Raw genomic sequence first — 13,548 nt, forward strand, 5'->3', positions numbered from 1 at the left:
ACACACACACACACACACACACACACACACACACACACACACACACACAATCTCATTTAGGACTATAGGACTATGCAGGACAGATGGGGCAGAAGTAGCATTTCTTCTCTCTGTCTCTCTGTGTCTCTCTCTCTCTCTGCAGCCAGGAAAATCAAAGCTCCTTAGACAAGATCTAAAGAAGTCTGTGTGTCAGGAGTGCGGGCAGAGCTGTGAACAAGCTTTCTTCTTGAACTCCCAGTTCACTCACAGTGATTCTTTATTGAATACCTACTGTGTGCTAGTCATGTTTCTAGGTGCTCTTGGGGATCACGCATGAAGGAAATGTAGGTATCTGTGGCAGCTTACAGCCCAGAAGGCTCCCAAAGCAGGGATCTTTCTACTATTCTAGCCTTCTGAGCCATGGACTGGTGCAGGAATCTGCATCTTTGAAGCTTTGATTAGCAAACCTCTGTGTGACTCTTCTTGTCATGTCTGCAGCATCCCTCCACCATGTTGGGCTGACCCCTTTTCCAAAGACACACAGAGGACTCACATGCCAGCAGAATCCACCTGAACACCCAGCTGTGCAGAAGACATAGGTGACCCATGTCCCTGATCTTACTTTTTTCTAATGAGTTCATACATAAAGACCCATTCTTCCTGAGGAATCCTGTGTGAGCTCTTGGTTATAGCCACACTCTCCCTTCCACAAAAGCATGCTGGACTCTGAAAGGAAGCCATGAGCTTTGAAATATCAAATCCTGCCTGACTCTGGCTGTTAATAATCACAAGATAGTGTCCAGTGACTGTACACAACCATGCTAATTTAATTTCAGATCACTTATGTGAAAATCCATATGGAAACCATGCCATCTGAGAGATGGGTGAGGGGGCTAGCTAGCAAATTCCTCCTTCCATGGAACAACATTTAAACTCCACATTTCATTACAAGCTAATAGCATCTTGTAATTTTAATGTGCTGTCCAGGGTCATAATACTCAAATGTAATATTCATGCACGAGTCATCTCCAAAATGAAATGCCCATGACCTTAGGGGACTGGGTTCCATGTTTACTGCCATTTCAAAAATGATAAGCCGCAAGTATGCACTTTGGTTAGGATGAGCAAATAAAATTACCCATTCCTCAAGATTAGAAGAAGTTACTCATGCCATAGGTACTACCAAGGACTTTGTTTTGTTTTGGAAGATGGCAGCAACTGAGAGTATGGGTATCAACAGGGGAGCAGAGTCAACACTTTGAGCCAACTTAAATCATGAAGGGTCAACTTGGAAGACACTGTAAGTATAAAGGCACCCTCTTTATAGGTGTTGTCTCTAGGCTCCTCTCCCATGAGGACTGAGTACTAGTTTACATCTACGAGACTCATAATGGACAGAAGGGGCTAAGGATGTTCACTCCATCCTTCCAACTCTACTTCTCATTGCCATGGTTACCCTGGGGCATCCGGGCAACAGGCGGCACCAAAGCAACATAGGCACTGTGATGAGCCAGGTACTGATCCAGGTTCAGTGAGTCTCTAACTCCATGTACCTAACACATCTCCATGAACCCATAATAGTAGTCCCAACAGCCTCCCAAATCAGATGCCCCTGCAAGTGCTTTGCAAAGCATTTAGTAAGCACTTGTCCTCCAAGCAAGGAACATGGACAACCTTCAATGGATTCCCATTGATAAATGACACCCCTGTCCTGTTCTCAGCATCCTGAATACAATGGACTCTTCCACAAGTTATCCCCTCTCCGTTCCCAGCATCCTGAATCCTTCCCATGCTTTATTGTTATTCGTCACATCTTTTTTTTTCTCATATGCAAGGTCCTTAATTTTCATCTGTTTCTGCACATGAGGTGTAAGTCTCAAGATAGCAGAGATATTTGTCTTCTGGTTTCCTGCTGTAACCTCTAGAATAATGCATTCCATATTCTAGATACTCGGCAAATATTTACTCAAGGGATGAATGGATGACAAAAAAGTGGGAGCCACAAGCATTAGACAATCAGGAGGTCACAGAAATGACACAGCCAGGTACCCACCCAATGACTCTAACATCCGACATGCAGCAGATGTGTTAGAGAAAAGGTTGAGTCATTTCAATCAGGCTTGGAATCTCAGCACGTGGCAAAGTGAGGCAGGGGGCTTGCCTTGAGCTCATGATGAGCTTGGGCTGTATAATGAGTACCAGGCAGCTGGAGATACACAGCAAGAACTTGCCTCAAACAAAGCAAAACCAAGAAAAGTTAAGTAACTTATCAAAGTGAAAGAGCTAAGGGTTTGAACTGGACTCCAAGGTAAGCTCTTAATTTCTTTTCCATTCTTTACTGCTTCAGCTGGCCTGGGCCCCTCTGAAAGGGTAGAAATGAAGGATCTGAGCAGTTCCACTGCCTTAAAAAGACAATGCCCAAGAATAAGAGTCTCATTTTGCTTTTAAGGGAGGTTTTCTGGGGCCCCATTCAGACTTGCACCTTCAGGGTGGGCTTCCTGGGTTTCAAACAGAAGCTCTTACGTTCAGTTTTACTTCCTGGGTTTACTTTGGGTTGCCTTCCAAAGAGTTGTCCAGGAGTTAGCACAAGGTTCTGATCTGGGCAGACTCCAGCATCTTTGAGACTTGTCATGGCTAAAAGGCCCGGAAGAGTCATGATTCTATCAGCTCCAGAGAGCATCTTTGCTATTCCAGACCCTGGTCTCTGCTGAGACAAGGATTGAGGACACCATCTCTGTCCTTTTATCCCATCTAGAGGCAGAGAACAAAGCAGCTACTGACAGCTACTGTCTGCTGAGTAGACTCCAGTCTAGGTCCTGTGAACCCAGTATGATGTACTCTCCCATGCCATCTTTACTGGGGGGGAGGGGGGAGGGGGGAGGAGGAGAGAGAGATGGGGGGCAGAAGAGAGTGTGCTTGTGTGAGTTCTCATGCAGTCTTCACTAGGAGGCAGAGGCGGGAGGAGGGGAAAAAGACTTATTTCACATTGTCTTGAAAAACAAAACAAAAACCAAAAAGGTCCAGGGCAGACAAATGGGAGGCCTCCTGCACAGGACTGTGGAGGAGGTGGGAAGTGAGGATGGGCATCACATTAAGTTCTAAGGTGACATGGGTCCTGACAGTCATGGGACCCCCATGAGTGTGATAAATAACTAAGACAGGTGTAGAAACATAGGAATGTGGTCTGCTTTCTCAACCAGAGATGCAATATTAATTATGTGCTCGCATAGAGTGCTGCGTGTTAGCCAGGGGAGGGAGCCCACCCTCTGCAGAAGCAAGATGGTAGCAAAGGAACTCCAGACAGCAGATCTATCAGGAGGAGGCTCCTGGCCAGGCTCCCTGTGGACTTGCCAACTTTAGGTTAATCAGTTACCTGTTTACACATGCAGTGGGATTTAAGCTGGAGAAATTAATTCACTGTCAAAGAAGGGAAATGCCTGGTGCTGCTCAGAGTCATTCTGGTACCCAGTGTGGGAGTGCTGCCTGCAGCAGGTGAGTCCAGACAGGAGAAGGAGGAGCTGCCCTGTGCTCCTTCCAATCTGGAGCTGGATCCTCTCCCAGCCTTACACCTGCTTGTTCTTCCAACAGTGGGAAGACTCTAGGAGCTTTTCTAAGAGCTGCAGTCACATGTCTGGCACTTCTAAGATGCCTCTCCATCATCCTCCCTGTTTGCTTCCTATCCAAAGCGACTGTCCCAAGAGGCTATATATTAATTTGCTTCCTTCTTTGTTTCTGAGGCACAGGAAATGGAATTCGGGGCCTGGCATGTGTCCCCAAGCTCTCCACCACTGAGCACTTCTCTCTCATGCACCTTTTTATTTAAATGTTTTACATGTGTTTATTTCCCGTGTATGTGTGTGTGTGTGTATGTATGCATGCATGCATGCATGTTTGTATGTCTGTATTACATGCTATGGTAAACATGTGGAGGTCTGAAAACAGTTTGCAGAAGTTGATTCTTTCCATCAACAATGTGAGTGTTGGAGATTGAACGCAGGTCGTCAAGCCTGGCCAAAAATACCTTTACCAAATGAGTTATCAGCCATTTTAAAAAATAAATTAATTATTTGGTTTTAATTTTTAGTAAACAACTATTATCCACTCCTACTCTGTGTGTGTGTGTTTCTCTGTCTCTGTCACTCTGTTATGTCTGCACTCTGTCCCTCCCGTGTGTGTGTGTGTGTGTGTGTGTGTGTGTGTGCAGGCACACATGCTATGATGTACATGCAGGGACCAGAGTACAACTATGTGGTGCTGCTTTTTCTCCTCCCACCTTTCCAAGGACTTTGAGGACCACACTCAGATCACCAGGCATCCATGGCCATGTCACTCAGCCACCTCACCTGTCTCATGTGGCTCCTTCTTAGAGACTTTTATCTTGAGTCAAGGCTCACTAAATCTCCCAGACTGGCCTTGAACTTGCCATCCTCTGTCCTCAGCCTTCCAAGCAGCTGGTATCACAGGCCTACTCCATCATGCCTGGTTATAATTCCGTAAATTCTAGAAAATGATAGTGTTGACCTTACTCTCATCACTGCAGTTTACAGACACGGGAGCAGATAAGCAGATAATTAGTGGCTCACAGAGGCTCTCTGTGGTCCTCTGTGGGAGCACAGTGAGTGCTGAGAGAGGACAGGTGACTTCTGGCCTGGAGCTCGGTCAGTGACAAGCTGCTAAGACCTTGGGGGCAGAGGGGTGGGGTGGGATGAGACAAGGTGTGCCTCTAGTCCTCAGCTGTGTGCTTTTCTCCAATGGGAAAGCGTCCATCAGAGAGGTTGGAATGGGGTAACATTCAAAGTGTTCAGCTTCCTGTGGTCAGGGAGCCAGGCCACCCTGTTGTTGTTATTATTTGCGTGCTATACACAGAGGCAAGGCCAGCCAGAGCTAAATGGTGGAGACCCACACTGGGATGTAGCAGAGATGACATTCTGATACCAACATTTCTGCCTTACGTTTGCATTGTATTACATCCCAAATGGTGTGCTCTTCCTGGTGAAAGAAATTATGTGGAGCAGAAAATATCTCACAAGAAGCTACTGTATCAGGGGGAGATGAGTTTTCCTTTTTATTTCCCTGTCCCCACACTGAGACTCAGGCAGACTGCACCTGAGCAGAGACAAGGAGCTCCCAGAGACATTTCCATAATTCAGGGCTCAGAATCAACTCCAGGGCACAGGCTTTGGTCCAGTTGATACAGCCTAGGGTATGATGATGGCCCTACATGTCAGTGGCTCCACTGGGGACGTAGGTTTTTTGGATGGAAACTCAGGAAAACAGTAAGCACAACACTTCCATTCATTTAATTACAGGAACAGTTAGGACTAATTTGGCAGCCATTAAAATACAAGTTTTCTTGTATGCCACCTCCTCGCAGTGGGAACTGAAAGTCAACACTAGTTGCTAGTAGCTGGAGATGGGTACAGAGGGTCCGGTGGCTGTTAGGATCCAGAGAAATGAGAACTGAGGTGCCTGCAACCTATGCTGCACCCCACTGCTTGCTTTTGTTCCTCAGGTCTTTCTACTGCTCAGGCTCTCTGCTCTTACAAGAGTCAATCCAGAGGCAAGCCATACCAGATCAGAATGGGCTCTGGAAACTAGCTCATTCCACTATATTGTCTCACAATGGGGAGAATGCTGAAGTTCAGTGGTGCTGAGAAGTTGCCTCAGACTCACCTCAAGAATAGCTACACAAGTTATCTCTTCTCTAGTATCAGTCTGCTAAATGGACATAATAATAAAACTGATTCCTAATGACTATGGTCATACCCATATGTAAAGACATGGCTCATCCCTCCTCTGAGACATTTCCATTTGCAGTAGACTAACACAAAGACCCACAACTGGTCATTGTGAAGAAAATAAAAGACACCAAAGTGCTTAGCTCTTAATGAGACCTCTACTTAATACCTGCTCAGCCATCCCAGTCTCAGGGAGACTGGAGAATGCTGGAGAAGGGATAGAAAGACTGTAATAGCCAGAGACACTGGTTGACTATAGGGAAATAATGTCTTCTGGACACAGCAGGCAGCACATGTGAACTCAGAGCAGCTGTGACAGCATGCATAAGACCCGTGCAAGCATAGGCTAGACCAAATCTCAGCGTGGAGATGGAAGGTGGGCATGAAGTCTTATCCCTGGCTAAGAGGGTCCTGACAGCTGACAGCTACTGGGGGATGGAGAAGAAGAGGGATGGGAGAAGGGAGGGGAGAGGGAGGGGGGAGGGAGAGGAAGAACATAGTCCTTGGTAAGTTGACCATGCTCCAGTAAAAGGACACAGGGCCAAGAATGTATAGGTATCATAAATTGGTTTTGATTTGTTTAATTTCTTGTTTTAGAATTAAAAATAAAGAGAGAAGTAAGTAGGGTGTGTAAGGAAGAGGGTAGATCTGGGAGGACTTGGGGGAAAAGATGAATATAATCAAACACATTATGATGGCTGGTTTTTATGTCAACTTGACACAGACTAGAGCCATTTGAAAGGAGGGAACCTCAGTTGAGAAAACAGCTCCATAAGATTAGGCTGTAGGAAAGCCTGTTGGGCATTTTTAAAACTAATGTTCCCATCCCATTGTTGGTGGTTCCATCTCTGGGCTGGTGGTCCTGGGTTCTAGAAGAAAGCAGGCTGAGCAAGCCATGAGGAGCAAGCAGTACCCATCAGTAGCATCTATATAGGCTGCTGCCTTTGGGTTCCTGTCCTGTTTATTTCCTGTCCCAACTGCCTTTGGTGATGAACAGTGACATGGGAGTATAAGTCAAATAAACCCTTTGCTTCCTAAGTTGCTTTGGTCATGGTGTTTCATTACAGCAATAGAAATCCTAAGACATACATTGCAAAATAGTCTCAAAGAGCTGATAATTACAAAAAGGAAGAAGGAAAGAAAGAAAAAAGAAGAAAGAAAGAAAGAAAGAAAGAAAGAAAGAAAGAAAGAAAGAAGGAGGGAGGGAGGGAGAGGGGAAGGAGAGGAGAGGAGAGGAGAGAGAGAAAGAGAGAGAGAGAAAGAGAGAGAGGGGGGGGGGCTGGCACATTTGAACAAAGCAGGGCTGGCACACAGGAAGGCATGACACCCTGTGGGAATTTTGAGAATGGCCTCTTTGGACACAGTCCGTCTGTCAGGCGTGAGTTCCAGCCCTGCCCGGATTCTGTGAGACCAACATTTCTTTGTATCTCAGCTTCCTTACTTGTAAGGTAAAATCAGTTACTGAGCTGTTGACGACCACAACACAAAGCTGGATAATTAAGTCAACACTCAAGAAAATGGCATCATCTCTCATTTGTGTGGTCAATTTCAGCTGCTCAATCCAGCCATGCTGGAAGTCAGCAGAACTTGTTCCGCTAACTCTCCTTGTCCACAAGTTTGCCTGAAGCAGGCTTGTGTGACTCACTGCTTAAAGAATTCATTGTGCTACAGCAGCGTATGTAACCCAGAGCTAAGCTGGCCTCATCCCTGTCTACTGGAGAGAGGCAATGGGAGGTGGGCTGTGGGAAGCCTTGGCATACAGCAAGGGAAGACTTGACTAACGAAGAGAAGAAAGTTGTAGATGATTCACTGATTCATTTATTAATTAATTAACATCAATTCACTTTATTAACAAATTAACCCTAAAATATTGTACTTAATTCATGTAAATGAAAGAGTCTCAGCTGAGGATGTAAAGGGTGAATATGGGAATCTGTGAGTGATTTTGATCTGTGATACTTGGGCTTTGGGGTTTGAGAGGCAGGTGCTAGTAACATATTATACTGCTCTGAGCCATGTTAGAGCTTTCTGCCCACCACCGGTGCACCTGGATCATGCTGGGTGTGTGTGTACATGCAAGAGCTGAGATCCGGATACATTCTGATACATTCCTACCAGTAACATTTTGGTTTTATGCTTGCCATGGCAATAACATCATCATCATCATCTTCATTATCACTGTCACCATCAATGTCACCATCACCATCACCACATTACCACCATCATTATCACTACCACCACCACCACCACCACCACCATCTTCATCATCACAGACAACATCTCACTTAATTCTACCTGTATCAGATTGTTGCTTTTTAATTTTACTGGTAAAGGACTAGTCTCAGAGAGGTTAAGTTACACAAGCAATGCAATGCGGTTTGAAACACAGGAGATCAGCATTTCATTCTAGGAGGCGGGACCTCAAAGCCCATGACTTCAATTGTGCTACCAAGTTACTAGAGAAACACTTGGGAAACTGTGAGCTGAGACTAAAGAGTGATCAGCCTGAAACAGTACGACTGAGGTGGTTGTGGTTTTTGACACGTGTTGATGAATGGAGTTGGCTCCTTGCTCACCATGTAAGCTGCTTGGACCAATCACATACTATAGGCTATATGGAGGAGAAGCTGGGTTTTATCCCGACCAGTGGGAAAGGACTATCAATATCAGGGTCACCTTTAATAATGAACACTCCATAGAATTGTCTCTAGATGTAACCGACGCACACCTCTGCTGTCAAAAAGTCCTGGGTTCAAATCTTAACATTTACCAACTGGGCAACCATAGAAGAATCCATTTGAGCTTCCCTTTCATTTCCTGAGAATAACAATATGAATTCTTAGCTTTGCATTGGATAAAGTCAATGTCATATGTGGTGGGCCAAGAAGCACAGCAAAGAACTAGGGTCTTAGCAGGAAGATTACCCACAGGGGCCATGATTTGTATTTGTCTAGCTATCCTTTCTACCACTGGTGGCCTGAACATGCTTTGCTAACTGATAGGGATTCACAGGGTACTGTCAAGCTTCAGAGTTCCTTTAAATACAATGGAAGAATACGATCAAGAAGGGGCCATTATATGCAGCAGAGTCAGCTGCTGAAATCACAGGGAAAAGAAGAAATAATGCAACGCATGCATTCTGGGACTACTCCTTGGAAGGTCAAGGCAGGGATCTTAGTGTTTGCTTCTGTGAGAAAACAAGGTAAACTGAGTCATAAAACCTGCCATCTCCATGAGTCGCGGCAGAGATAATCTTAAACAGAGACTGTAAATTCAAATGCCAACCATGGGCAGATCAGGAACAGAGATAAGAACTGCCATGATCTGGGAAACATGGGAACTGGATTGGATGTCAGCCCTGGGCAAAGTCAAACACAGGGTGAGGGACTCCAAGACTTGTCACAGTTAATTGGAAATCTAGATTCTCATGAAAGATAACATGAACTGCTTTACCAAACAAACAAGCAGACAAAGAAACCCACATGCAATATTAAAAAGGCCAAACACAAAATATTAACAGGCCATAATGATTCCTAGAACTACCAAGGTATGTTGTGTTCAGTGCCAGATTCCAAGGGGTACTTTCCCACCAGAAAAGATGCTGTTTGTGTATGGGTATGTGTTCACATGTGTGTGTATATGTATATGTTTACACACATGTAAGTATGTGCAGGTGTGCATTTATGGCATGCATGTGGAGATTACAGGACACCTTCAGGATGTGGGACTGTTACTAAGATGCAGTTCTTAGTCAACCTACCAACCAACTAAGGATTAACCATGACTACCCAGATCCAGAGACAAAGACATAAAAGGTTCTAAGTGGGCTGGAGAGATGGCACTGATGATAAAATGTTTGCTGTGCAAACCCAAGGATCTGAGTTCAATCCCCTAAATCCATGTGAGAGCTCCTGTCTCAAACATAACAGAGGCTGATACCTGAGGAACATACTTGAGACTGTCCGCTGGCTTACACACACACAGGTGCATCTGCACACACTTGTGCACCTCCATACAGACACACACACAGATGCATGTGCACTTGCATACACATGTGTACCCCCATACAGACATACACGTAGGTGTATGTGCACCTGCATACACATGGGTATCCCTATACATGCACACACACAGGTACATGTGCCACTGTATACACATGTGCACCTTCTATACACACACACACACACGTATCCCCATACATACACAAGTGTATGTGCACCTGCATACACATGTGCACCTCTCATACATACACATACATAGGTGGATATACACTTGCACATATAGGTGCACTCCCATACATGCACATACACAGGTGCATGTGTCACTGTATATACATGTCCACCCTCCATACACAGACACAGACACAGACACACACACGCACACACACACACACACACACAGAAACACACAGACATAGGTGCATCCCCATACATATACATACATAGGTGTATGTGTACCTGCATACACATGTGCACCCCCCAAACATACACATAGGTGCATGTGCAACTGTATACATGTGAACCCCAATACATACACACACACATACATGTGTTCCTGCATACAAATGTGTACCCCCATACATGCACATACACAGGTGCACATGCAACTGTATATAAACGTGCACCCCATACTTACACATACAGGTGTACATGCAACTGTATACACACATGCACCCCTATATGTACACATACACAGATACATGTGCCACTGTATACACATGTGCACCTAAACACTCATGCACACATGTACACATACAGGAATAAGTTCAAAATATTTACTGAGAGAAAAACTGCAAGTCTGAGAAGCATCTGATTCTCTCTGTTCTTAGCTAACAAGAGGGATCCTTGAGCTCTTACACAGGAAACTGTCCTCTGGTTGTCTAAGATCTACCTGGGAGACAGGCCCCAGTGACAGCTTCCCGTCTCTGTGGTGCATTACCTTGCATTGTCCCGGCCATGTGACTTTAGGAAGTTCATATCTCGATATCTGGAAAGAAATGCTACCAGCTGGTCATTTGTCCTGTGGAAACAAACAGAAGAGAAAGTCAGGGTCCTCTGTAGGCCATGGAGGTATGGGGGGGTTGCTCCTTTTTTTAGTCCTAGGAAGCAGATTTCACTCTACTTTCCTGACTGCCTGTTCTGACCACAGCACACAGCCTGATGATGTGTCCTCATGTCAGGTCCTATCCCTGGACCTGTCACATTGCATGAAAACAGGCTGTGTTCTAGTTTCATTCTGGCTGCAGTGTGGTAACATCCCAGAAAGGGGCAATTTTGGAGAGAAAGGTTATCGCTCTGGTTATTGTCCATCAAGAAAGCCAGTGTAGCAACAACTGGGGACTGCTGGACATACCACACCCACAGCCAAGAGTAGAGACAAGTAATTGATTGTTATGCTCATCCTGGCTTCTCCATGGTTATACAGGTCAGGACCCTTACCCAGTGAACAGTGGCACACATATGGCTCTGGGTCTTCCCATGACAATTAACTTAATTCTGACAATGTCTGTCCCTAGATATGACACAAGCCAGCCCAATATAAGCAATCCTTCATTAAACTGCTTTCCCAGGTGAGTCTAGGTTTTGTCAGGTTTACAATTAAAGTCACAGGTTGTTTGTGCATCTGTTTCCCACATACTCTACTCTGCAGGGAACTCTGAGGACAAGCACAGTGTCTTATATGCTTCATTGGTCATGGTCAACAACAGTCATCAGTACTCAACCCGGTGTCATAGAGCAGACACAGGGCCTTTGCAGTTGCTGTGCCCAGGCCATTTTGTCCTCTCCATTTCTGGCTGTTCTTGTCATTTATGTTTTGCAAATGTCATTTCTTGAGACAGGTCTTTTCTGTCTATTCTATAAAAGTAGCTGCTGCCTCCTGCAACCCACTTTTATTACATCATGATGTTGACTTGACAGCCTTATCACCATTTGAAAGCACTCTCTTGGTTACCTTACAATATAAGGTCCACAAGGAAAGACTCTGGTCAGATCTGCTTATTCTTGGCACACAGTAGGGCTGACACTAATGTTTGTTGAATGAATGAATGAATGAATGAATGAATGCTGAAGGAATGTATGAGTTAAGATGAGCTGAGGTAGAACAAACTCCTTCAGTGCACAGAGAGCAATGAATGAATCCGAGTCCTTGATAACCACCGGGCTGCGGATTGAGCTTTAAAAAAATATGAACCGCCGTGCAAACGGATGACATCGTTCCCAGCATCGTTATCCCAAATTTATCACCATCAATCTCGGCGTTCACAGCGCCGTCACAGCTAATCAGCTTGTGCATACAGCTGTGACAGTATTTTAAAAGGCAGCCACACAGGTCTCCATCTGCCAGACATGCAGTCGCCTCTTCCACTGGGTAAACCCAAACAGGTAAAAAGGTGCTGATGTGACAGCTCCTTAGTCACCACCATCATGGGTTCCTCTGCTGGGGGAGGAGGGTGCTCCTTAGAGAGCAGGGGTTAACTACTCTTCCAGACTGGGTGAGGTGGGAAGAAAGAGGCTCTATGGGAAATACAAGGAGGCTGGACCCTTCTTTTTGAGTTGTGTGTGAGAGTGTGTTGCTTCTGTGTATGCGTAAGAGAAAGGAGGTCAGCAGAGAACCTTGGGTGTTAGTCCCTCACTTTCTGTCTTGTTCCAGGCAGGGTCTCCTGCTCATCACTATGTACACCAAGACTGGCTGGCCAGCGAGTTTCTCGGGAGTGTCCCATGTCTTTCTGTGGTCTCCTTTCACAGTAGAAGTGCTTAGATTATAGACGGTCACTACTCCTTATGACTTTATGCCTGTGCTGGAGTTTTAACCCGGTTCTCATGTTTGAGTAACATGTGCTCTACCTCTTGTGTATGGATCTCCCTAACACTAATGCTGGGCTTAAGAGAAGCAGTGTGGTATCTCAGAAAGCAACGTCTAAGCTCCAGAAGCAGAAGGATCTATAAGTGAATTCCAGCTGCAATGCCACAGCCCACCACGTGACTAAAGGATGAACAAGTCACTGGACCCTCTGAACAGTGGCCCTCTGTAGATTAATTTCCTCCTGGATGCTCACATTTAAACACACTGAGCACAAAATAAGTTCATCATACATTTTCACCAAGAGGATGGGTAGATTTAAGGGCACACAGTAGGTGCACATTCAATGCATGTTGCTCTGCTCTTCCCACCTCTTTGGTGCCCGGTCTGTACCACCTTCAGCCCTCGGCCCCTCTCTATTTCTTTGCCACTCTTCAACATTGTCAATATGAATCCACTCACTGGATGATGTATGTTGACCTCTAGATGGGTGGAAAATGGGAAGAACAGAGCAATTAAGACATCTGAGATGAAAAGAAATGTGGTCAATGTTCCAGCCTCTTACTGAAATAAAAACCAATTAGAAGCCAACCATACTGGGCTGGCAGATGCCTGAAGAGCCTCCTGTTATCTGCAGCCTGGTAAAAATCTATCGTGCAATGGATAAACCCAAAAAGCCAACAACTTTTGTGAGTCTGGACAGTGATAACCAAGGTGGTCAAGGTTCCTAGGTTCCTGTGGCCTGCTGTTAAAAAGGGCCTCCAAGAAGCTGCTGGGGTAAGCAGCCACACAATGACTATTAAAGAAAATCAGGCAATATCTTTCCTAGCTATTCGGAAGCCCACTCCATCTCCTCAGCCTCAGCCGTTCTTATTTACCAAACCCTTGCCACAGTCTGTGACAGTTCATTATTGTCATTCTGATGAATAAAAGGATAAGTTAACCTCTGAATGGGTCCCCAGCAGCAGGAATAATAAACAGGCCCTCTCAGGGAAGCTTAGGTGGGAGGATTGAAGGGGCCAAGGTCAGG

General features: G+C 45.3%; 1 protein-coding gene across 1 annotated transcript in view; it reads right to left on the reverse strand.

Moving 5' to 3' along the window:
• Positions 1–13,548, reverse strand: part of Xylt1 (xylosyltransferase 1) — a 288,836-nt gene that overhangs the window by 34,928 nt on the left and 240,360 nt on the right. The window contains exon 6 of the mRNA XM_028778238.1: positions 10,656–10,736. Coding sequence (XP_028634071.1) covers positions 10,656–10,736 — 81 coding nt within the window. The remainder of the gene's footprint in view (positions 1–10,655; positions 10,737–13,548) is intronic.

Source organism: Grammomys surdaster, unplaced genomic scaffold (genome assembly GCF_004785775.1).
Source record: "Grammomys surdaster isolate TR1022 unplaced genomic scaffold, NIH_TR_1.0 330, whole genome shotgun sequence".
Classification (NCBI taxonomy): Eukaryota; Metazoa; Chordata; class Mammalia; order Rodentia; family Muridae; genus Grammomys; species Grammomys surdaster.